The 25,860-nt window shown below is 43.1% G+C and overlaps 1 protein-coding gene across 3 annotated transcripts; it reads left to right on the forward strand.

The window, feature by feature from the left end:
- The first annotated feature begins 16,355 nt into the window (after positions 1 to 16,355).
- On the forward strand, positions 16,356 to 25,320 carry LOC123113499 (scarecrow-like protein 21). Of its 3 annotated transcripts, none has more exons than XM_044534739.1 (14): positions 16,356 to 16,744; positions 17,354 to 17,471; positions 17,903 to 18,161; positions 18,286 to 18,514; positions 18,612 to 18,762; positions 18,865 to 19,210; positions 19,282 to 19,336; positions 19,421 to 19,542; positions 20,143 to 20,303; positions 21,957 to 22,136; positions 22,829 to 23,021; positions 23,095 to 23,223; positions 23,389 to 23,513; positions 23,601 to 25,320. In XM_044534739.1, exons 2-14 carry the CDS (start codon positions 17,355 to 17,357, stop codon positions 24,885 to 24,887), a joined length of 3,354 nt encoding a protein of 1,117 aa, XP_044390674.1. In that variant the 5' UTR covers positions 16,356 to 16,744; position 17,354; the 3' UTR covers positions 24,888 to 25,320. The 3 variants fall into 3 exon arrangements, with proteins under 3 accessions (XP_044390674.1, XP_044390675.1, XP_044390676.1); XM_044534740.1 differs by having other exon boundaries at positions 16,371 to 16,744; positions 18,970 to 19,210; XM_044534741.1 differs by lacking the exons at positions 16,356 to 16,744; positions 17,354 to 17,471; positions 17,903 to 18,161; ... (3 more) ...; positions 19,282 to 19,336; positions 19,421 to 19,542 and adding an exon at positions 19,703 to 19,859.
- The last annotated feature ends 540 nt before the right edge of the window (positions 25,321 to 25,860 follow it).

Here is a 25,860-nt window from a genome sequence, read left to right on the forward strand (position 1 = left end):
TCATTACAGTCGAAGATGGTCCCCTGGACAACAAGTACAACTCATCACAAATAGTGTTGTCACCTCTGAGACATGTTTCCAACCAACTGCTGAAAGTCCTGATGTGTTCACATGTAATCCAGTCGTCGCACTGCTCCGGGTGTTTGGAGCGCAGACTGTTCTTGTGTTCATCGACATACGGGGTCACCAAGGTAGAGTTCTGTAGAACTGTGTAGCATGCTTGAGACCAAGAATATCCGTCCCTGCATATTATTGAGTCCCTTCCAAGCATGCCTTTTCCAGTCAGTCTCCCCTCATACCGCGATTTAGGGAGACCTATCTTCTTAAGACCAGGAATGAAGTCAACACAAAACCCGATGACATCCTCTGTTTGATGGCCCATGGAGATGCTTCCTTCTGGCCTAGCGCGGTTACGGACATATTTCTTTAGGACTCCCATGAACCTCTCAAAGGGGTACATATTGTTTGGAAATACGGGGCCCAGAATGACAATCTCGTCGACTAGATGAACTAGGACGTGCGTCATGATATTGAAGAAGGATGGTGGGAACACCAGCTCGAAACTGACAAGACATTGCACCACATCACTCCTTAGCCTTGGTATGATTTCTCGATTGATCACCTTCTGAGAGATTGCATTGAGGAATGCACATAGCTTCACAATGGCTAACCGGACGTTTTCCGGTAGAAGCCCCCTCAATGCAACCGGAAGCAGTTGCATCATAATCACGTGGCAGTCATGAGACTTTAGGTTCTGGAACTTTTTCTCTGGCATATTTATTATTCCCTTTATATTCGACGAGAAGCCAGTCGGGACCTTCATACTAAGCAGGCATTCAAAGAAGATTTCCTTCTCTTCTTTGGTAAACGCATAGCTGGCAGGACCTCCATACTGCTTTGGAGGCATGCCGTCTTTTTCGTGCAAACGTTGCAGGTCCTCCCGTGCCTCAGTTGTATCTTTTGTCTTTCCATACATGCCCAAGAAGCCTAGCAGGTTCACGCAAAGGTTCTTCGTCACGTGCATCACGTCAATTGAAGAGCGGACCTCTAGGTCTTTCCAGTAGGGTAGGTCCCAAAATATAGATTTCTTCTTCCACATGGGTGCGTGTCCCCCAGCGTCATTCGGAATAGCTAGTGCGCCGGGACCCTTTTCAAAGATTATGTGTAAATCATTGACCATAGCAAGTACCTGATCACCGGTACGCATGGGCTTCTTCCGGTGATCTACCTCGCCTTTGAAATGCTTGCCTTTATTTCGACATTGATGGTTGGTCAGAAGAAATCGACGATGGCCCAGGTACACATTCTTCCTGCAGCTTCCCAGGTATATACTTTCGGTGTCAAGTAAACAGTGCGTGCATGCGTGGTATCCCTTGTTTGTCTGTCCTGAAAGGTTACTGAGAGCGGGTCAATCGTTGATGATCACGAATAGCAACGCCTTTAGGTCAAATTCCTCCTGTTTGTGCTCATCCCACGTACATACACTGTTTCCATTCCACAGCTGTAAAAGTTCTTCAACTAATGGCCTTAGGTACACATCAATGTCGTTGCCGGGTTGCTTAGGGCCTTGGATGAGAACTGGCATCATAATGAACTTCCGCTTCATGCACATCCAAGGAGGAAGGTTATACATACATAGAGTCACGGGCCAGGTGCTGTGATTGCTGCTCTGCTCCCCAAAAGGATTAATGCCATCCACGCTTAAAGCAAACCATACGTTCCTTGGGTCACGTGCAAACTCAGCCCAGTACTTTCTCTCAATTTTTCTCCACTGCGACCCGTCAGCGGGTGCTCTCAACTTCCCGTCTTTCTTACGGTCCTCACTGTGCCATCGCATAAACTTGGCATGCTCCCCGTTTCTAAACAGACATTTCAACCATGGTATTATAGGAGCATACCACATCACCTTCGCAGGAACCCTCTTCCTGGGGAGGGTTGCCGTCAACATCACCAGGTCATCTCGTCTGATCTTATACCGTAATGCACCGCATACTGGGCATGCGTTCAGATCCTTGTACGCATCGCGGTAGAGGATGCAGTCATTAGGGCATGCATGTATCTTCTGCACCTCCAATCCTAGAGGGCATAAGACCTTCTTTGTTGCATATGTACTGTCGGGCAATTCGTTATCCTTTGGAAGCTTCTTCTTCAATATTTTCAGTAGCTTCTCAAATCCTTTGTCTGGCACAGCATTCTCTGCCTTCCACTGCAGCAATTTCAGTATGGTACCGAGCTTTGTGTTGCCATCTTTGCAATTGGGGTACAACCCTTTTTTGTGATCCTCTAACATGCGATCGAACTTCAGCTTCTCCTTTTGACTTTCGCATTGCGTCCTTGCATCGACAATGACCCGGCGGAGATCATCATCATCGGGCACATCATCTGGTTCCTCTTGATCTTCAGCAGCTTCGCCCATTGCAGCAGCATCGTGCACATCGTCTGGTTCCTCTTGATGTTCAGTAGCATCACCGTATTCAGGGGGCACATAGTTGTCATCCTACTCTTCTTCTTCGCCGTCTTCCATCATAACCCCTATTTCTCCGTGCCTCGTCCAAACATTATAGTGTGGCATGAAACCCTTGTAAAGCAGGTGGTTGTGAAGGATTTTCGGTCAGAGTAAGACTTCGTATTCCCACATATAGGGCATGGACAACACATAAAACCATTCTGCTTGTTTGCCTCAGCCACTTCGAGAAAATCATGCACGCCCTTAATGTACTCGGAGGTGCGTCTGTCACCGTACATCCATTGTCGGTTCATCTGCGTGCATTATATACAATTAAGTGTGTCAAAAATCATTACAGAACATCATGAATAGATAATTAAGTGACCAAATTTATAGAAGTTCATCATCACATTAAAACCAAAGTACATACATAGTTCTCATCTAACAACATAAAGCTCCGCAGAGCATTTAATTAAACCATACATTGAAACTATGTAAAACATTTTAATGCGAAAACAAATGTGATCATAATCGCAACCAAGATAACAACTGATCCAACGGCATAATGATACCAAGCCTCGGTTTGAATGGCATATTTTTCTAATCTTTCTAATCTTCAAGCGCATTGCATCCATCTTGATCTTGTGATCATCGACGACATCCGCAACATGCAACTCCAATATCATCTTCTCCTCCTCAATTTTTCTTATTTTTTCCTTCACGAAATTATTTTCTTCTTCAACTAAATTTAACCTCTCGACAATAGGGTCGGTTGGAATTTCCGGTTCAACAACCTCCTAGATAAATAAAATCTATGTCACATTGGTCGGCATAATTGTCATAAACAATAAATGAACCAAATAGTTATGAAAAGATAATATATACCACATCCGAATCATAGATAGGACAAGGGCCGACGGGGGCGGATACCAAAACCATCGCACTATATAAGAAGCAATAATAAAAGTAAGAAAATAATACAAGTATCTATCTAAACATACAAGTAAGAATATTTTTCCTTTCAGAAAGAAGATAAGAACAAGAGGCTCACCACGGTGGTGCCGGCGATGAGATCGGCGCGGGTGATCGACGGCGCTGAAGATGGGTACAGGGCATGACAGACCGCTAAACCTAGACAAATATTGAGGAAAATGGAGCTTGGAGGTCGAGTTTGGAGAGGAGAAAGCTTAAGTAGTGTGGCTCGGGCATTCCATCGAACACCTTGTGTGCATAGGAGGTGAGCAAGAGCACCACCAAGCCCTCTCCCCCTCGGCGGCCAGAAAAAACAGAGCAGTGTGCTCTGCTCTTACGCGAGGGGGTATATATAGGCACCTAATTGGTCCCGGTTGGTGGCATGAACCGGGACTAAAGGGCAGCCTTTGGTCCCGGTGCAAGCCACAAACCGGGACCAATGGTGGTGGGCCAGGAGCGAGGCCCATTGGTCCCGGTTCGTCCCATCAACCAGGACCAAAAGGTCCAGACGAACCGGGATCAATGGCCCATGTGGCCCGGCCGGCCCCCGGGGCTCATGAACCAGGTTCAATGCCACCATTGGTCCCGGTTCTGGACGGAACCGGGACTAATGGGATGACCCGGCCTGGACCAATGCCCCCTTTTCTACTAGTGGATGAGTAGTGGCATCTTCACCAGGAAGGCCGGCGAATTGATCTTTCATAACAAGATTCAGCAAAGCGGTATTGATTTCACAAGACTCAACATCATTAAGAGGAGCAATCGGAGTACTAAGGAAATCATTATTATCTTGCGCCATGGCAACAAGTAATCCAACACACAAGCAAACAAAAAAAGGCAAGCGAAAGAGAGAGGAGGAGATTGGGAAAGAGAGGGCGAATAAAGCAGCAAGGGTGAAGTGGGGGAGAGGAAAACGAGAGGCAAATGGCAAATAATGTAAATGCTAGGGAGATGGGTTTGTGATGGGTACTTGGTATGTCTTGACTTGAGCGAAGACCTCCCCGGCAACGGCGCCAGAAATCCTTCTTGCTACGTCTTGAGTTTGCGTTGGTTTTCCTTGAAGAGGAAAGGGTGATGCAGCAATAGTAGCGAAAGTATTTCCTTAGTTTTTGAGAACCAAGGTATCAATCCAGTAGGAGGCTCCTCAAAAGTCCCACGCACCTACACAAACAAACAAAGAACTCGCAACCAACGCAATAAAGGGGTTGTCAATCCCTTCACGGCCACTTGCGAAAGTGAGATCTGATAGAGATAGTATGATAAGATAAATATATTTTTGGTATTTTATAATATAATGCAAAAAGTAAAGATGCAAATAAAAGTAAATTGAAAGCAAATATGATAAAAGATAGACCCGGGGGCCATAGGTTTCACTAGAGGCTTCTCTCAAGATAACATAAGTATTACGATGGGTGAACAAATTACTGTCGAGCAATTGATAGAAAAGTGAATCATTATGAAATTATCTAGGCATGATCATGTATATAGGCATCACGTCCGCAACAAGTAGACCGACTCCTGCCTGCATCTACTACTATTACTCCACACATCGATCGACTCCTGCTTGCATCTAGAGTATTAAGTTCATAAAGAACAGAGTAACGCATTAAGCAAGATGACATGATGTAGAGGGATAAACTCAAGCAATATGATATAAACCTCATCTTTTTATCCTCGATGGCAACAATACAATACGTACCTTGCAACCCTTGCTGTCACTGGGTAAGGACACCGCAAGATTGAACCCAAAGCTAAGCACTTCTCCCATGGCAAGAAAGATCAATCTAGTAGACCAAACCAAACTGATAATTCGAAGAGACTTGCAAAAATAACTCAATCATACATAAAAGAATTCAGAGGAGATTCAAGTATTTCTCATAGATAAACTTGATCATAAACTCACAATTCATCGGATCTCGACAAACACACCACAAAAAGAATTTACATCGAATAGATCTCCACAAGAGAGGGGGAGAACATTGTATTGAGATCCAAAAAGAGAAAAGAAGTCATCTAGCTAATAACTATGGACCCGAAGGTCTGTGGTAAACTACTCACAACTCATCGGAGGGGCTATGGTGTTGATGTAAAAGCCCTACATGGTCGACTCCCCCTCCGGCGGAGCGCCGCCGAAGGCTCCAAGATTGGCTCTCACGGATACAGAAGGTTACGGTGGTGGAAATTGTGTTTCGTTGGCCCCCTGGATGTTTTCAGGGTACGTAGGCTTATATAGGAGGAAGAAGTACGTCGGTGCCCGCCCGAGGGGCCCACGAGATAGGGGCGCGCCCAAAGGGGGTGGGCGCACCCTCCTGTCTCGTGGCCGCCTCGGCCGCTTCTTGACTTGCACTCCAAGTCCTCTGGATCACGTTCGTTTCAAAAATCACGCTCCCGAAGGTTTCATTCCGTTTGGACTCCGTTTGATATTCTTTTTCTTCGAAATACTGAAATAGAAAAAAACAGCAATACGGGCTGGGCCTCCGATTAGTAGGTTAGTCCCAAAAATGATATAAATATGTAAAATAAAGCCCATAAACATTCAAAAGGTGTAATATAATAGCATGGAACAATAAAAAATTATAGATACATTGGAGACGTATCAAGCATCCCCAAGCTTAATCCCCGAGCGTCCCCAAGCTTAATTCCTAGACGTATCAAGGCCCTCTTTGGCATGCAGAAAATTAATCAGTCGAAGTAGATGCACTGTTTGGCATAGCTGCAAACAATTCCAAGATGGTCAGACATGGTTAAGTACCGGTAACAAAGCAAGTATACATTAATACATAGGAATCTCTACTTGTGGAACCTAAGAAGCATGGCAAGAAGAGAGTATGCGTATAGCCGGCCCAAGAATTAATTAACCTTGTGTAATTCTTTAACTGCAATCTACCTGCAGTGACAATGTGCATCGTCAACAGAGAGGTCAGAGGTGAGAGCTTGGGACTTGGTTCTATGACTGGAACGGTATCCTTCATTCAGGCAGAAAACAAAATATACTGCTGAGCCGACTGATTAAATAGCACATGATTCAAAACTCAAAAAGGTATAATTTTGACAAATAACCAGAAACCTCAACCATGAGGTGAGAACATTATTACCAGCCGCTGCAGGAGGCCAATCTTCTCCAAGACCTCCGACGTGTAGGTGGGGTCGGACAACATGGTCAGGATACACTTGCGGAGGGGCATGCAGAAAACGAATCAGTCTAAGCAGAGTCGGGCGATGCAATTAAGGATTCCCCAAATGAACAATTTAAGAGAAGAGAAAATTCTGAGACCTCGCCTCAAGCGCATGTTGGTGAATTCATCTCTGCGAAGGAAGACGGCCTGGACCCTGGCGCTCTTCTCCCACTGCGCCCCAACCCGCTCACCATACCCCCATGGCCATGTGCGCTGCCATCGGTTCAACCACGCTGTCCGCGCTGCACCACGTCAACCACCGCCGGCTACAAGCAACAGCCTCTGCACGCCACACTCGCGGACGAGCTCTGCCGCGGCCAGCCGCACCACCTCACCCTGCTGCCTCCTTCCGACCAGAATCGCCACCAGCACCTGCTTCGCGCCGCTGCTCGTCCGTCGTTGCCCTGCAGCCAATGCGCCGCTGCTCCCAACTGCTGTGGCCTCTCCGGCCGACCCCACAACTACCACCGAAGGAGTTTGGAGTCAACGGCTTCCCCCTCGAAGATCTTTGATGGCGAAGACGAATCAGGTGAGGATGGGGAGGAGGCGCACACCATTGGGAGATCTTGCAGCAGATTTGATGCGGGAGTAGCCGGTTTGCATGGATCACATACGCCGGGTTGCAAGCATTAGCCATAATGCCATCTCTATATTAATTAGGGATTGATTGTTGATTTCTTTATCTATTTATTAGGAGAGAGAAGAGAGATTTTTCTGGTTAAGAGAGAAACTGACGGAGGGGGAGTTTTCGGTGGTGTTTGGTTCTTTAGTCCTAGGACTTTTTCTAGTCCCTGGGACTTTTTAAAAAAAACTCTTAAGGAGGTGAAAAAGTCCTAAAAAAGTCCCAAAAAAGTCCCACCCTATTTGGTTTGCTAGGGACTTTTTCTAGTCCCAACACAAAAAAGTCCCTGGAACCAAACACCCCCGAAGTGGTGGTCAGTCTATTATAATTGCTAATTACACCCTGATAACTCATCAGATCAATTTAATCTGTTAGATTTCATTGATTTAGATAATCAAATGGTGCTAATTAACCGGTGTACACTTAGCGGGGTGCACGGAAAAAAAAGTTCTTGTTTGATTGTTTAATAGTAGTGGAAATTAGCTTAGTCTGAGTTCGTGTTAGGTTGAAACATGTCAGTCCGACTAGTATTGGTGCTGCTGCGTGCGTGTATGTAAGTACCGCTAGGGTGGCGTGGGATTATTGTACCGTGGAAAAAAGAGAAAGAAATAAAGAAACGAAAGGGCACTATATGAGCCCTTGGCTGTAAATTTTTTTGTGCGCGTGTTCATCGTCTAGTTTGATGTGATTGATCCCGAGGGTGAATTCCAACAGCTCCGCCACCGCTGGGGGGGGGGGGGGGGCGTGGAGTACAGTCGCACCACCTTGCTTATAAATCAAGTCCTCGTGGTCATGAATTGGGTTTCTACTTGTACTTTTCAGGACTCCCCTAACAGTTTTCCTTCCAAATTTTTTTATAATGATGATGTTTTCCTTATAGTTTAGACCAATGCATGGACTCAAAACGACTTCATCGCTAAATCGAGCCTCTGCTTCTACCGTTTGTTTATTTTGCATACAAGCATACACACTCATGACTAAAAATGTGTCACTGTTCAGTTAACATCCCTTGTTTGCAAGATGTAGAAACCTAGAGTGTACATAACAACTGGATTCCCGCCTTGCAATGTTCCTGTGCCACATTATGTAAACCCCTTGAAGCACAGCGGAATTCAAGAAAGGGAAGAGCTAACGACCACCCTAGTGCACCTAATGCAAATCTGTAAAAGAAGACAATCATCATAAAAATACCAGATAAAATATATACATTTTTTAGCACTGGTAGTTTACTATTTCACTTAATTATTTTTTCCGATGGTCTGAGCAGTAGTTGCTTTGCTATGTCCAAAATGACAAACCTAGCATGTGCTTGTACATTGTGATGGCGATGACATATAAATGGAACATTCTGTTATAGCTTAAACTGAACACGTGGAAAAAGTCTGCATACAAGGATTTTGATGAGAGGGAGAGCTCAGGGGGTCTTATCCATGATTATTTCATGAGCAATGGCCGCCCTTTCCCTGAAGTGCCTCTGAACAATGATGCAGGTCCTTCAGTACTACCTGGAACGACATGGAATTGTTCTAATGACATTACTGCACAATACGGTGAATTTTCATGTTACACTTTTACTCTATCACAGATCTTGGTTGTCACATGTTTCTCAAAATTCAAGTTGTTGCAGAATTCAGCGAGCGACATCCGTTTCTGCAGCAGAATGGGTTGTCACAGTCTGAAGTCTTCCCAAACATTGACGCTGGTCCTTCTACGCAAGAGACAATACTGTTCTCACATCACAATTACGAAGAACAGATTGTGCATCAAGGTCAATAGTAAACACCTGCATAGTTTTGTATCACACATCCACCATACTATTATTGCTTCTTCATCTCAAGAAAATCATTACTATTAGTGGTCCTGATAGTTTGGCAATCCACTTGCTGTAGGACTTGGTCAGCACGTTCCTGCTATGCCACAGAATGGAACTCCTTACAATCTGCCCGAGGGAAATATCTTAAATGATCAGGGATCATTTTCAGCACAGCCAACTGTTCTATCCCACATTCTTTTGCCTGAGTAAGGTCACCTATGGCACGATAATTCCATGCCACAAATTTTCACTGACAAGCTGAAATGTTTCCTGGATGGTAGGTTCCAGAGGATGATGACTTGATCACAGGCGCAAGTCTAACTACCAAACAGAATGGGTACTTAAGCTTCTCGACAATTGATGCTCCTGGTACTTCTTATCATGTAGCGGGTGTGCCTTGTGACCTTGCGACATCCAGTTTTTCTAATTTGTATGCAGTGTTCTATATCATCAATACTCAAATCACTTCTCCATTATGCATTGTTGGGTGCTGAAGATGCTGCTGGGACTTTCTCAGATGGAGTAAGTCTGGGAACTTCTTCACTTAACCATGTGCAGACTGACATTTTCAGTCGGTTACAATTGAAGTATGTGTCCTTTTAATATGTTATGGGAATTATTCTTAAGAACAGAACAAATATCATCACGAACTATGTTATGGGAAGTTTCTGTTTTCCCTATGTTATGATGATCTGTTTTTGCTGCTCCAGGAATTGCTAGAAGTGCAAGCACGTCTGACAGACCAGGACTTTGTACAAGCTAACATCGGTATGTGACTTTTAAGTTATTTCTGTTGCGATAACCTCTGCTGACAGTTAAACTGCTACAGTAGTCCTTTTCAGTCAGAAATCTTCAGACTTTAAAACTAAGATAAGATTATAGCAAACTAGTGTTTTATACCTACAGGATAGCTAGACCTTATATGCATAACTAATGGCCACCAAAATTATTGAAATGCTGGCTCCTTAAAAGTTAAAATTAGGTGTGAATCTAAGATCTTCCTTTTGTTCCATGCGATGACGGTGCGTATTTTCTTTCAGCAGAACCGCTGAATTCCAACAACCAATTTCATGGTTATGAACATGATGGTGGCGACCTCTGATTAAACAAGAAGCAACTGCAACATGTTGTCCTCTACCATAGTATAGTCATTTTAACTAAATATTCGGCTGTACATATCAATAATTTTGTACTAATTAACAACACATATGTTTTTCATATTGCTCCATATATATATGGTAAGTTGCTACTGATTACAGTAGACATTTGGGTCGTATTTTTTTTAAAATCGTCCAGAAAAAGAAAAATATTTGGCCTGTACTACAGAATACTGAGGGGCAAATATTCGTAAATTGCTGAACTTGGTGTAATCCTGTTAATCAATCTTTTTTCTAAGTAGAGTTTCCTATGTATGTTCACATTTTTGCTCATAGCATCTTGTGTGCATCATGGATCGTTCTTAACAATTTGAACATGGCAAAATACACACAAGAGAAGAGTTGGGCACCTTCGGAAACATGCATAGGAACGGTGTGGTCTTCCATGGCTTGCCCCTCTCTCTCGCTCGGAAAGCTTGCCGGCACGTGGAAAGCATGGCGGCGTTGATATTTGGATGTCTTCCCTCGAACCTACTCCCTCTGTTCAATATTTATAAGATGTTTTGGATATTCTAATATGGACTACATACAGACTGAAATGAGTGAACAAACATTAAAATGTGTCTATATACATCCGATTCAAGAAATAAGTTAAAACATCTTATAATGGTGAGAGCCCCGCTTCGGTACAATCCCCCTCACTAATAAATGTATAAAGGGTAATATGGACCTTTGACAAATCGTACTCACTTTCGCACATGTGTGTCACCCACCGGAATGTATGTGCCATACTTTACGTTTTTCTTTTTCTTGTTTAGCACTCAAAAACCGCCGGAACATGAGTGACAAGCTTTTCCGGACGCAGAGTGAGTTCGAACTCCCGACCTATGGGTTTATTACAACCCACTGTAACCAACTGGGAAAGCCCACTAGTCTGCATAGTTACTTTTTTCTTCTCGTTTTGCGCCTTCCCTCTTTGGTTTTCTTTCCTTTTTTTGTTTTCTTTGGACTTTTTTCTTTTTCTCTTTTCTTTTCCATTTTCTTAAATTCATGATCATTCTTTTAAAGACCATGAACATTTTCCTAAATTCGTAAACTTTTTTCAAATGCATTAATTCTTTTCAATTTTGCAAACATTATTAAATTCGTGAGCTTTTTTTTTATCAAATTTATTAATTTTTTCCACATTCGTGAATTTTTTTTAAATTTTTTTCTTGAAATTATAAAAATCGAAAAAAAAGAAAAAAAATCACATTTTGTGACAAAAACATTCACGAGTTTGACACCATATGGGACGATATCGTCGCCTAGTTGAGCTAAGGGCTAAGCATTTTTTTCCTTTCTATTTTTTGTTTTGCTTCTCTTTTTTCATTAATTCATTAGTATTTTTTCTGAACTTTGTTATTCTACTTCAAATCTGTAAAAAAATTGAAATATTATTTGGAATACCAAAAATTGTTGTTACTTTCAAATATTTTATAAATTTTTTAAAAAATAATCTAGGTTCCAAGAAATGTTCTTGTTTTTAATTTTTTTTGTTCACCAATATAAGAAAGTTTTCCTTTAATTTTTTTGATAGATTTAAAAAAGTACGTGTTTTGCAATTTGTGCTAAAAAATTTCATCAATTGTTGGATATTTTTTAACAAATTTAAAAGAAGTGTTCAAGTTTTTTAAATTTTCATACACAATTTGAAATTCAAAAATTATTGCAAATTTCAAGAAATGTTTTGGGCATAAGAAATGTTCATGTTGGTTGATAATGAAGGAAATTGGAAATAACACAAGAATTCAAATTAGAAAAAACTACATCCTCAGGGTTGCACCCGTCTAGCCTTCTATGGCACACTCCTCAGAACTGGTGATTTTTTGGACTATGGATAAATGACTCCAACTTCTTGCAGCAGCTTGGCACAGACCTATGAGGCATCAATGCTAGGTTGAACAACTTCCGACACCGTTTGTACGTTGCGGCACGTCCGCCCATTTATTGGGCTTTTTTCGCCAAGAAACTGCAGAAAAGGCAAAACTTGTTGAAAACTCAAACAACTTGGCATGATGCCTTGCATTGGTCATAAAGGCCATGGAAAAATTGAGGGCATTTCAAGGATGTCGAGAAGCAACGTGCTCTTAGACGGAGCCTTCTGGCCTACCTAGACACCCTCCGTTGAATATGGTCTATTTTTTGACATTCTTAAATGACCCCAACTTCTGCAAGCAGGTGGGCATGCCCATGATAGGCATCCATGCCAGGTTTGAATGATTTCCGGCACCAACTAGGCAATGGCATCACTCCCTTCAGGCGCTTGTTACGGAAGCCCAACCAAAGCTCTCGCGGATTTGGAAAAATTCATCGATTCAAAAAATATTCCTGTTTTCAAAGTTGTTCACGAATTCAAAAAAATGTTTGCTTTTTTCAAAATTTGTTCACAAATTCTAAAAATGTTCGGGGAGTTTCAAATAATAGGCGTGCTTTCAAAAAAATTCATAATTTAAAAAATTTTCATATTTAAAAAAATCTACGCAAATACAAAAGACATTTGGGGAAATTCAAAAAAATGGCTTGAATTTTTTCATCCTTCTGATTTTTTTAATTTAAAAATTTTAGTCTTTATTTTTAAATCGTGTTCAAAGTTTTCTATGCTCTTTTTAAAAATGTCCATGTTTTGACATTCTGAGGGATTTTTAAAGATACAAACATTTATGTGAAATTTCTGTAAAAGATTTTCAAGATGCATACATTTGTTGAAATTTTGAATAAAATTTTAAAGTTTGATTTGTTTGGGAGAAAGGGAAAAGAATAAAAAAAAGGAAAAACAGAAAAATGAAAAAGGAACAAAAAGACAAATAGTGTGAAAAAGACCGGTTCACTAAGGTAAACTGGTCGCTACTATCTTTTTTTTTGAAGTTGACTAGTTTGAAAAAAAATACAAATTTTAAGAAGTTCTTAAATTTTTTTAAAAAAAATTGTGAAGATTAATAAAAGAAAAGGAAAATGAAGAAATAAAGAGAAAGAGAATAAGAAAAAATAAGAAGTAAAACCAGCTAAAAAAAGCAGAAAAAACCAAAAAAATAACCCTCGACCTCCTCAGCCAAACAAAACCATAAAAGAAGAAGAAGAAATGTAAACATGCGACCTCGTTTAGTGGGACACGAACAGAAGAAAGAAGAAAGAAAAAAGATGAAGAAAGATGTAAGTATTCGCATCAGGTGAGTTGTCTGGTTGGCTACTGCAACGTGCACTTAACAAAGATGTCGTGGATTTGAACCACGTCCCGCTCACTTTTTTACATGGAGGGGTGTTTGCGTATGTACGAGTAGTATGCACACAGACCGTGTATCGACGCGGGTGACATACTTTTGGAAAAGATCATCATCTCCTTTTATTAGGATGAAGGGGTTTGAAAAGATCTCATCCGTTGATGTGTTTAGAAGGTTGTTAGTTTAATGGTGAACGGATGGAATAGCTTTTTTTTCCGTAACCACGGATGGAATAGCTACTGGGCTTTAGCGCGTCTGTGTGGCTGGCTCGGCCTGGTCCCGGGTTGGGGGAAAGTATCTAGTGCTTCCAGCCTTGGGGTACTCTCAGTGCTGCAATGTAAAAAAGCATTTTTAAATATTTCAAAAAATTCTAAAAAAATGAGAATGTTTGTAATGAATTTCTCCGTCGAGTACTGAGCTACTCCTTCGTTCCCAACGCGCCCCCGCTGGCCGGCCTTCAAGCAGCTTTTGCTAAAGGGCAGTGATAGGCGCCGGCGCGCCGGCCCAACATTCGGCCGGCCGCCTAGCAGCCCTTGGATTTGATTAGCGACAGCCGTCTGATCCTTATCTTCTTCAACCAACTGACAGCCCACAGCTCGTCCGTACGCATGGGAAAAATTCCCCTGCCTCCATTACCACGCTCGTCGGACCCGTGCGCGGCTCCGGCGAGGCTGTAAGGGCAATAGCCGCCGGGCGCTCGCACCCGACGCCGCAAGGGCAACAGCCGTCGGGCGCTCGCACCCGACGCCTCGCTGTGCTGCCCTCCACGGCTCGCCGCCAGTCCCAGCTTCTACTAATACCCAGCCATCTCGGGCACTACAGTTCGCCAATGGTAGCCACTCCCTGCCTATTGCAACAACAAAAAAAGACAGTTGGTCCCAGCATGTCGCCTCGCCGGTCGCAACGTCCACGCCGGCGTGGGCACCACCGCGCACCACTGCCTCACTAATTCAAGCCCGCCCCAGCCTTTTTGATTTCCCTGTAGTAACATTTGATTTCACCAGTTTCAGCATTTTAGTTCACCGGTCCAAACATTTCTTCTACCAGTGGTAGCTTTGGCATCGCCGGTTCCAGCTTTTTTTTGCTTGCTGGTGGTAGCAAGTGATTTTGTTGGTTCCAGCTTTTGAGTTCGCCGGTCGAAACATTTTGTTCTATCGGTGGTAGCTTTCACATCTGGTTCCAGCTTCTTGGTTTGCCGATAGTAGCATTTGATTTCGCCGGATCCAGTTTTTTTAGTTCGTCAGTCGAAGCATTTTTCTTCTGGTGGTAGCTTCGCATGGCTGGCTCCAGCTTTTTGTTGGATCAAGGAAGATCCCACGATCAGCGTGCGTCCGCATAGCGCTTCAGCTGGCACGCCGAACTCAAGCGTTTTCCTTTGCTAAGAGCATTTCTAGCAGACCCTTTAAAATCACAAACTGTAAAACTGGGATACGGATACGGGTCGAGAAAAATGCATTTTAAGGGTTTATTTTAGCTACGGCCGAACAGATACTATAAAACTTGAATAAAGAGCTCCCTCCTCCAATCCAGCCGCTGCCGCCCCTTCCCCAACGTCTGTGCCGGCCACGTCGGTCGCACCCCATTAGCATGCCGGCCGTGCCCAGTCTCGCCGGCCACGCCCCGTCGCCCCCGCCGTCCGCGCCTTGTTCTGTTGCCAGCCGCACAGGCCGAACTGTGCCCCTTTGCCTGCCGCGCCGGAAGGATTCCAGCGGTCAGGCTTAGGTCATGGGAGGCCACGGCGATGTCGAGCTCGTCCAATTCAAACCGGAGCAAACACGCCTCCGACGAGGTTTGATCGGTATACGGGGCCCCTGAGTTCGGCCTTCCAACCTTCAAATATAAGGGTTTCGGGCGTGCATTTTCAGTGGCTGGCCCTTAAATTTTTTACAGGTTGAACCACTTTTATGGTTTCTGGTTTGGACACTTTTTTCAATCAAAACTGTAAAACGCAATTTTTTAAAGGGTTTGACCACTTATACGGTTGTGCCAGAGATGGTCTAAAAGGGAAAAGCTAGGGCGTGTTCGGTAGCCCTCTGGCGCCGGAAACTCCTCAACTCCTCGCCTGTAACCAGCGCCAGCTTCTCTCCAAATCGCCAGGAGTTGGCGATCTGTTCGGCTAGGAAGCTTCTCGCTCTGGTCCCTTATATTAGCATAAACCACCCCAGAAAACAGAATAAGATTGCAATCAGGCCCCTGCTCATCCTGCATCTGTGGTCGCCGGCGTTGACCAAGACGCCCGTCCCTTGATCCACCGCGTCGCCTCTGGGACGTGAGGCGCAGCTTGTGGCTGATGGAGGAGCATGCAGGGAGGAGGTGTACGAGGGGCGGACCAGGGATCCTAGGCTGCTCCTGGTCGCTAGAGCGAGGGCGGTGGCCGGGCGCTGGGGAGGGCGGTGGCCGGCAAGTCGCAATCGACCGGATCCGACAACGTGATCTTGGTGGGGTGGCGCCGGACGACGACTTGCGGAGAAGGAGCTGGAGCTGCTCCTTGCGGCGGCTAGGTTTTCTGCAGGGGAGTAGGACGAGGGGAATGGGAGGAGGATGAGGGATCGATTGGGCCGGTCCTCTTCGCTCGGATGCTCGCATCTTCCTTCGTACCGGTTCGTGACTTGGCGATGGCAGTCCTAGCGTAATTCCCCTCAACTCCCGTTTCCCGGTTTTTGGAGAGCTCGGGTTTTCCAACTCCTCAACTCCTCCAAATTTGCACTACTAGATTTGCCAGCTTCTCGATCGTAAAGCCAGGAGTTGGACCGTTCGGGACGGTTCCGGACGTGAAGTTGTGGAGTTGAGAAGCCAGAGGGCTACCGAACAGGCCCCTAGTCGTACCGATCCTCACTCCTTAATTCCACTGAACGATGGCATACTCAGTAAATACGGCTACTAATGAGGCGCCAATCAAACGATCACATGGTGGTGGACTAGCACGACCAAATGAAATAGCACGAAACAGCTTTTGCGCGTTCTACAGAAACAATACTATATTAGTTTATAGTACAATGACTGCCATCTTGACAACTCTTTTGCCAAAAAGCAAATCTTGAGCAATTCCCCAGTTTTCTACTGAGTTCATCCGCTATATTCTGGTCGATCCCTTCCTGGATGTGGATGTGATACTCGGCTACGGTTCAGGGCGCGGCGTCACCGGTCTCTCCGGTCACCGCCGCCCCCGCCAGCAAGCACCAGGCCTGGACGCCTTCGTGGACTCCAATCTTCTGCCGGCCAGCAGCAGGCACCGCCGCCTCAACTGAGCTCCTCCTCCCTCCCCAACGCCCCCGCCCCCACCACTCGTCGGCCTCCAAGCAGCTTTTGCTAAAGAGGAAAAAGCTACCAAGATCCCCACTCTCCAGGCCCTACTCAGGTTAGTGTTTTCCCCATAGCTAGCTCTCCCTCAGATCCATCGGATGATTTTGGAAGTCAATGCATTTTTGCTATCATCACACCTCTGTGTTACTGTCGGGTCTGCAGTTGACAACATTTTGCTTTATGTGTAAATTATCATATACTTCCTCCATTCTTAAATATAAGTCTTTTTAGATATTTCAAATAGAATACATACAGATATATGTAGACATATTTTAAAGTGTAGATTCACTCATTTTGCTCCGTATATAGTCCGTATTGGAATCTCTAAAATGCCTTATACTCCCTCCGTTCCTAAATATTTGTCTTTTTAGAGATTTCAAATGGACTACCACATCCGGATATATATAGACATATTTTAGAGTGTAGATTCACTCATTTTGCTCCGTATGTAGTCACTTGTTGAAATCTCTAGAAAGACAAATATTTAGGAACGGAGGGAGTAGATCGTTGCTGTATAAACTGGATCTTATTTGTGCAAGTTCCATTCACCTATACATATTTCTGTGAAGACTCGATTTGCCTATTGTTAGAGGTCAATAAGGAGAAGGTGAGTCGTCCAACTGCTCAGGAGTCAAATAATAACATTTCTTTCTTTCTGCAACAGCATGGACGATGCAGGTTCAGAGTCAACAGCTGTGCCCCTCGATTTATTACTACAAATCACAGATGGTTTCTCCGAGGAGCGGAAACTTGGTAGTGGTTCCTTTGGAGAGGTTTACTTGGTAAGATAATAGATTGTTTACATGGCTTCCTGACATCAACAATACCAAACTATCATACAACTACCGTATTTTGAACAAGAGGTTTTTGGTGATTTGGTCAATGTATATCCCAATGACCACTTATGAACCCGGTTTCCTTCAGAAGGATTTCCACTCGGTTTGTATCGTCTCTGTCATCTCCAAGTCGGGCAACCCCCAGCAACAATGGACCCCGGGAGTAAACTTGTCGACCACCAGCCCCGTCAACTTTAGTGATCTAAACGCTCTTATATTTCTTTACAGAGGGAGTACTATATATATTTCTCTACCGGTCTTGTTAATGATGAACTCACGTATATTCATGGAGCAGTAAATGATTTGTGTTGCCACATTCAAGCATAGCATTTTCTACTTTACAAACAGAAAATTAAACCATGTGAAATGTTGTGCAGGGTGTGCATCCAGACGGGCAAAAGATTGCTGTGAAGAAGATCTATGATATGCCAGGAGTTGACGAGGAGCAATTTCAGAATGAGTTTAAGAACCTTGCAAGGCTGCAGCACCGAAATATTGTGCGGTTAGTTGGCTATTGCCACCATATTCAGGAAGTACCAGCAATGTATGAAGGAAAATTGGTTCTTGCGGAAAAGATACATAGAGCGCTCTGCTTGGAGTATATGTCTAATGGAAGCCTTGAAAAATATATTTCTGGTAAAGATGTTGTTCTCCTTATTTTACTTACCATATTAAGGTTTCTTTTTTTCGAGACCATAGCATGTTAAGGTATCATCCTTAGAATTTACCTCTCGAGAATTCTCCTTATTTGGTGCTGCAGATGAATGTGATAAATATGATTGGCACACTGGCTACGGAATAATTAAGGGGATTTGCCAGGGTTTGAAATACCTCCACACTAAATTAGAGCCACCTATTTATCATTTGGATTTAAAGCCAGCCAACATATTGCTGGATGAGAACATGGTTCCCAGAATTGCAGATTTTGGGATATCAAGGCTGTTTGGAGATGAACGAACGCGAGCTACAAAAAGTACTTTAGGAACACAGTAAGCATTCTTCATATTAACTGAAATTGGAGAAGGTAAATGTATTTTGGATTAGATGTGTAGTAACAGTAACATTTATATACCATGTGTGATGCAGAGGGTACTTACCACCGGAATACATACGCAACTATTTAATCTCAAGTAAATTTGACATATTCAGCCTGGGTGTTGTAATCATAAAGATAATGGCAGGACGGGCGGGCTACTACAAAAGCGCTGAAATGTCTTCCCACGAGTTCATTAATGTTGTAAGAGAACGCGTTGCCTTTACCAAGATAATGTGCATGTAATTCATAATAATACTTTGATTATTCTAAGATATTATCATTTTTTGTACTCTAAATCGGTAGGTACAGGAAAATTGGACAAATAGGCCACATGAAACATCGAGTCTGATGAAGGCATATTCCAAGCAAGTAAAGATATGTATTGAAATAGGTTTAAGTTGTGTGCAGGAGGATCGACACAAAAGGCCCACTGTACAGAATATTGTTGATAGACTGAATGAGACAGAAACTGAGTGTACCTGTGCGTATAAGAAATTTGAGGTGCAGGAGAACTCAGGGGGGCTCACCCCTAATTATTTCATGAATAATGGCCGCTCTGTCAGTGAAGTGCCTCTGAACAATGATGCAGGCCCTTCCATACAAGCTAGAACGGCATGGCAATATCCTACAGACATGACTGCACAACAAGGTGAATTTTAATACTATGTTCTACCACTGATCTTGTTTGTTACATTTTTCTCAAAATTTAAGCCATTGCAGAACTTGGCGAACGACAAGCAGCTTCGCTTCCTAATGGAATTTATGAGCCTCCTAGGTATCTGGCATTTTATTTTTCTCGTCGTACATGTTTTTAGTTTCCTTTTGGAACTGTCTTACTCATCTTATTTTTAAAATTTAGGCAGATAATGGAAGGTTTTCCTGAATCTGGAGGCACCACTACAGTTGAAAGACAGGATCTTGCAGTCAGAGTTCAAGAAGCAATCACTGATCCTTTTGTCGTCAAAGACTGCCGAAGCGCATGTTAGTATATGAGTATATCCTTTATCTATTCAGGGCATTAATATTTTTAATTATACTGCATAGGAAATTTTAATACACTGGTGCAATTGGCTCTTCAATGAAACATTTATTGTTTGCCATTGTCAGCTGAGAAACATGCTCCTCCTCTAAGTGGCTGCCAAGATTATTGAAGTAAAAAAGGAGTTAAAGCAAACATCATATCTTTCATAAAGTTTTATGGCCTTATACATGCAGTGGCATTATTTATCTGGAAATATGAAGTCTTGGCACTAAATGTTCTGCTTTTGGAAGGGAATGGCTAGTTCTGTCACAAAATTGTATGAAGTACTGTGACTATTTGGGATTGCACTTTTCTTTGCTCAATACATATTTTATTTTGAGTTGTCCATTTCCTGTGGAATACCGAAAGAATGGGACCGTCTTAATTTTCTAATGTTTGTATATTAGGTCGTAGATCAGTAATATGCATGGTAAATCGATTTGCAGCTTACCGTGTACATCAATCCTTTGCTGAATACTATTATCATCAGACACAATGGTATCCGTAATGAACAGATTCCATATATTGGCATAAGACATCCAACATTTGTTTACTTTCAGTAAATGGAAAGAGTTATCCTCCATCTAAAGAAGAAGCGGTACATCGTTTGGAGAGCGTTTCTCTAAAGGGGAAGCGTTGCAATGACCTAGCTGATAAAAATATTACTACAGTGAAGCGCTTTATGGGTCATTATCACAGAGATAAATCTGGTCTCCAAAAGGTAAATGTACAGTTATAGACTTTCAAATTCCGGTTTTTACCCCCTATTTTGACATTTTTGACACTAATTATCCAATTTAGTGGGATTTCATCTGTTTTACCCCATTTAGCAAAAGTGTTGCCACAATTTACCCCGTTTAATATTTAGCGGGAGTCTTTTTGGAGTTGATGGTATTCTCCTATTATTTAAAAAACAAATCATACTCCTATTATTTGCAACAGATCATGGGTATACAATGCAAAAAAATCGTGTTATGACAACTATTTTTGCCTATTTGTTCCCTGGGTCATGATATCAATTCATCTCCTCATTCATGGATAATGTTGTCAAATTATCTCTCATTTGTCAAACAGATTGTATTTATGCTTCAAACTACTATCAAAACTGATTAACATCATCTTGTCCTCCATGGCTTCCAGGAGCTGTCACAAACCATAAAAATCATCCTCCATCTCTGTGCCTTACAACCACTGGAGGAGATCACCCCGAAGGAATTGATTTCAGAGCAATTCTGAAAAGGTTCAGCAAACTGAAGAAGTAAAAGAATTTCGTCAATATTCAAAAAGTTGACAAAAAAACTTTAAATCAATGCACCTTAGTTGCAGAAGAGTGCCCTGTATACACGTGATCTTCTAATAAGCATCTTAATTCTATCCGAATGAAACACCTCAGCAGCCAATGCATGAGTCAGGAAAATTTCAGAATACACAAATTGCTATGATAGAGATGGTCAAAATCATGTGAATGGGGTACGACTGAGGGGGCTTGTTTGTTCACCAACCTCACTGATTTGTTGGATCAACCGTCGCCATAGACCCCCCAACAACTGAGCAGCCTGATGGGGTCCTTGCTATGTCGCCAAAGGAGGAAGAAGAACTGAGCATTGCCTGATGGGGTCACGTACATGATTTGCTTTTGAAGTATATAAAATTAAGAGGACTACGCCGACGTGGGCAAGCTTCATGGAGCCGTCGGATTCCACGAGGTCGTTTCTTGCCTTGATGTCCCAGCCATACAATCCTACTCAAGGAGGTATGAAATCGCACGGTCGGCTCCTCAGCACCCGCCGTCATCGTCACCACTACCTGACAATCCCTAACCCTAGGTTCGAGCAAGCCTGATGGGTGCGTGCAGTTGGAAACCTGGACGATGCAATCCATTGGGTGCGAGCCTCGCAAGAGAGAACCGACTGGAGGCGAGCTTGACGTGTGGCCGACTCGGGCGTTGTGCGTTGGACGTGACACGAGCGACCACCATCGGGCCAGTCCTGGTCGGGAGAAGCTGCGAGGACCGGTTCAGCACGGAGAAAAATAGGTAGGAAAAAACCGTCGAAGTGGCATACCAACTGGACCTAACAGTTGGGACCTGTCGGTCAGAACGCTCACAAAATTTTAAACAAGTTAAATTGTGGCAGAACTTTTGCTAAATGGGGTAAAACGGATGAAATATCGCTAAATGGGGTAATTAGTGTCAAAAATGTCAAAATAGGGGGTAAAAACCGGAAATTACTCATATAATTAATATGCCCAGTGCCTCCTAGGACTTGTTTGGACTGCATAATGCTAAATGTTCATCTGGACTATAATATCTGCTAGCACTTCATTATTTTCTGAGAAAACTCTTAATTTCTGCAAATGACTTACTGGCATGAAGGAGGAGGACTGGAGTACCACGGTAACACATGCCACCACGTGTGATCCTGGGGTTGAGATCTATTCTTATGGAGTTGCAGAGGAAAATTGTGAACTCTTATTCACTTTTTTTTATGATCTTGTCGGTGTGCTGACCAATGGAGATTATGTTCCTGCTAGTGACCTTGATCAGTTTCAGCAGGTATGCATTTGACACTGTTCCATGTCCATCATAATTAGGCTATTGATATACTCTAAAGTAATAGTGTGCTGGCAATTACCTTGCAAAGGTTGTCACGGTAAAATGGTAAATAGCAAAATTTACTTGTGGAACTTTGAATACTTCAGCGTCACAACGAACAGCTATGGGCTAACCTATAACTGCATTGCTGAACAAACACAACGTAAAATGATGCTAGAGAAGTGAGCCTAGCTTGGTCAGGGGAGTGGAGTAAAATTCCACCACCGGGGTTCAAGTCCCTGAGGACATGAATTTTGGTTTGTATCCTATTTATACCGTCTGGGCCCCCATTACAATTTCCCTTCCAAAAAAGGTGAACTACTAATGTGGAGTTTATTATTTCCTATAAGTGTATGATAAAAAACGTGTTGTTACACCCCTTCAGGCACAGTAGAATTCAACAAAAGGGGGAGCTAGCTACAACCCTAGTGCACCTAAAGAAAACCCGTAAAAAGACAAATTCATCATAAAAATAGCAGGGAAAATAGAAGCATTTTGCTGGCACCAATACATTGCTATCACACTAAAATATTCCTTTTCGATGATGTAGAAGCTTTATTATGATCATTAGATGCTTTGCTGCAGTCCAAATACAAGCAAGCATGTTCTTTACATTATGATGGTGATGACATAAAAGAAATATTCTGTTACAGCTTAAAGTGAAGAGCTGGAAATTGCCCGCATTCAAGAAATTTGAGGAGCGGGAAAAATTAGGGGTTCTTATTCCTGATTATTTGATGATGAATGGCTGCCCTGTCCGTGCAGTGTCTCTGAACAATGATGCAGGTCCTTCTGTACAAGCTAGAACTACATGGCAATATCCTAATGACATGGCCGCACAACACGGTGATTTTTAATATTTTGTCCCATTACTGATCTTTGTTGCACTGCATGTTTCTCTAAATTCAACTTATTTCAGTATTTGGTGATCGACATCCATTGAATGGGTTCTCACGGGCCACAGTCCTGTCAAACAATGACGCCGGTCCTTCAAACCAAGGAACACTGCCGTTTTCGCAGCCCATGTATGAACAGACTGTGCATCAAGGTCAATATTAAACACCTGCCTAGTATTGCATCACACATCCGTCCATACTGTAATTTCTGTTTCATTGCAAGATTACTATTATTATTACTAATATTGTTGTTGTTGTTGTTGTCATTATTATTGTTGTTGTTGTTTCTGATAGTTTTGGGGATCAACTTGCTGTAGGAAATGGTCAGCACGATCCTTCTATGGCGCAGAATGGAATTCCTTATTATCTGCCCCAGGGAAATATCTTAAATGATCAGGGATCACTTTCAGCACAGCCAACTCCGTTCCACAATTTTCTACCAGTAAGTAAAGTTACTTACTGCTATGGCACAATCAACAATTCCATCCTGCATTTTTCCATGAACCACCTAACGTTTCCTGGATTCTAGGTTCCAGCGGATGAGATGATCACAGGTGCAAGTCTAACTGACGAACAGACTAAATACTTCTCGACAACTGATTCTCTTGGCACTCTAGAAAATGTAATTCCTGGGCCTGAATTGGACATACCTTTGAAACAAGGTAACTGGAGACAGCTTCTGGGAATTAATACAGGAGACTTGAAGCAGGTGATCATAGCATGCGGTAAGGCCGTTGCTGCGAATGATATGTATGCAACAGAACTATTGATATCTGAGCTAGGTCAGCTGGTGTCTGTCTCTGGAGATCCAATGCAACGCCTAGGAGCATATATGTTGGAAGGCCTTGTTGCCAGATTTTCTTCCTCTGGAAGTAAGCTGTATAAATCCTTGAAGTACAAAGAACCTACAAGCTCCGAGCTCATGTCTTACATGCATTTCCTTTATGAGATGTGCCCATCCTACAAGTTTGGTTACATGTCAGCCAATGGCGCCATAGCAGAGGCTGTTAAAGGCGAGAACTTGGTTCACATCATTGATTTCCAAATCGCACAGGGGAGCCAGTGGACAACTATGATTCAGGCTCTTGCAGTGAGGCCCGGGGGTCCACCATGCCTAAGAATCACTGGTATAGATGACTCAAATTCTGCTTATGCCCAAGGTAGTGGACTGGACATGGTTGGAACAAGATTACATAATGTCTCTGCGTCGTGTGGTGTGCCCTTTGAGTTCAATGCTGTTCATGCTGCTAGCCATGAGGTTTATCTTAAGCATCTTGATATAAGACCTGGGGAGGTCATTGTGGTGAATTTTGCCTATCAGCTGCATCATACTCCTGATGAAAGCGTGAGCACGGAAAATCATCGGGACAGAATTATAAGAATGATCAAGAGCCTATCCCCCAGGGTGGTGACTCTTGTTGAGCAGGAGTCGAATACAAACACAGCTCCATTCTTCTCAAGATACTTGGAGACCTTCGACTACTATACGGCAGTGTTTGAGTCAATAGACTTTGCTCTCCCAAGGGATGACAAGATACGGGTTAACACAGAGCAGCACTGTCTTGGAAGGGATATCATCAGTTTAATCGCGTGTGAGGGTGCTGAAAGGGTTGAGAGGCATGAGGTGTTTGGAACATGGAAGGCAAGGTTTGCAATGGCTGGATTTAGGCCGTACCCGCTGAGTTCAATGGTGAACAGCACCATCAAAACACTGCTGGATGACTACCACAGTTGGTACAGGCTTGAGGAAAGGGACGGAGTCCTTTACCTAGGTTGGAAGAGCAGAGTGTTGGTCGTGTCTTCTGCATGGCGCTGACATGTCCTGAGAAGACGCTCATATATGTACACTGTTTTTATCGTTGATGAAACTTAATGCTTCAGTGATTTGTGTTACGTTGATCCATGATATTTCTATAGCCTGACCTCCCCTGTCCCCCAGTTTCAGATGGAACCTGTGCTTATAATTAAGGGCTTTGCTGCTTGTCGGTTCAGTTGTCTGTCTACTCACTGGTCATCTAATTCAGTGGAATCGGCACCAGGAGTTGCTGTAATAATACCGCGACAGCCGTAACGTAGAAGAAGGCGTAGTGATTAAATAAATAAATATGTTTATAGCTAGGAATTTGGTGTGTTGTGGTTTGCCCCCGTTGTATGATTGACATGCTGTAACGAAAATGTTAGAGATGATTAAAAGCTATGCAGGCACAAGAGGCGCCCGTTGCATGTGTCCTCGCTGTGGTTTACTGTCACTATTTTCTAGATCATGTGGCACTTCTTTTCTGGCGGGTGAGAGATGGATATATGTCTTCCAGAATTATGCAATATGCAACTTTAAACCACTTCTGCTGCTTGCTGCCCTGAAATAATACCACAGAAGTGAATATTATAGATTCAGGAGAAAAGTCTAGGAAATATGTGATGAACCTGTGATATAGTACTCCCTCCGTCCGAAAATACTTGTCATCAAAATGGATAAAAGGGAGATTTTATCCATTTTGATGACAAATATTTTCGAATGGAGGGAGTATAATACAATTCTGGAGGGAGATCCAGCTCACATCCAAATCTGTGCGATATGGAAAGCGCTCCAAGCTCATCTTCTGATGCTTCTTCAAGCCAGGAGGAGTGTATTTGAAAAAGAAGGGTATTTCCAAGAATTACCAACAACCGCCTGCGCTTCTCATTTCTGGTATACGCGACACAGTTTAATTTAATTACAGTGAAGGATTATACAAGAAATATAATTGCTGAGACCATCAGTGTGTTACTATGACAGCAACAGGAGCTGT

This window comes from Triticum aestivum, chromosome 5B (genome assembly GCF_018294505.1).
Source record: "Triticum aestivum cultivar Chinese Spring chromosome 5B, IWGSC CS RefSeq v2.1, whole genome shotgun sequence".
NCBI classification, from domain to species: domain Eukaryota; kingdom Viridiplantae; phylum Streptophyta; class Magnoliopsida; order Poales; family Poaceae; genus Triticum; species Triticum aestivum.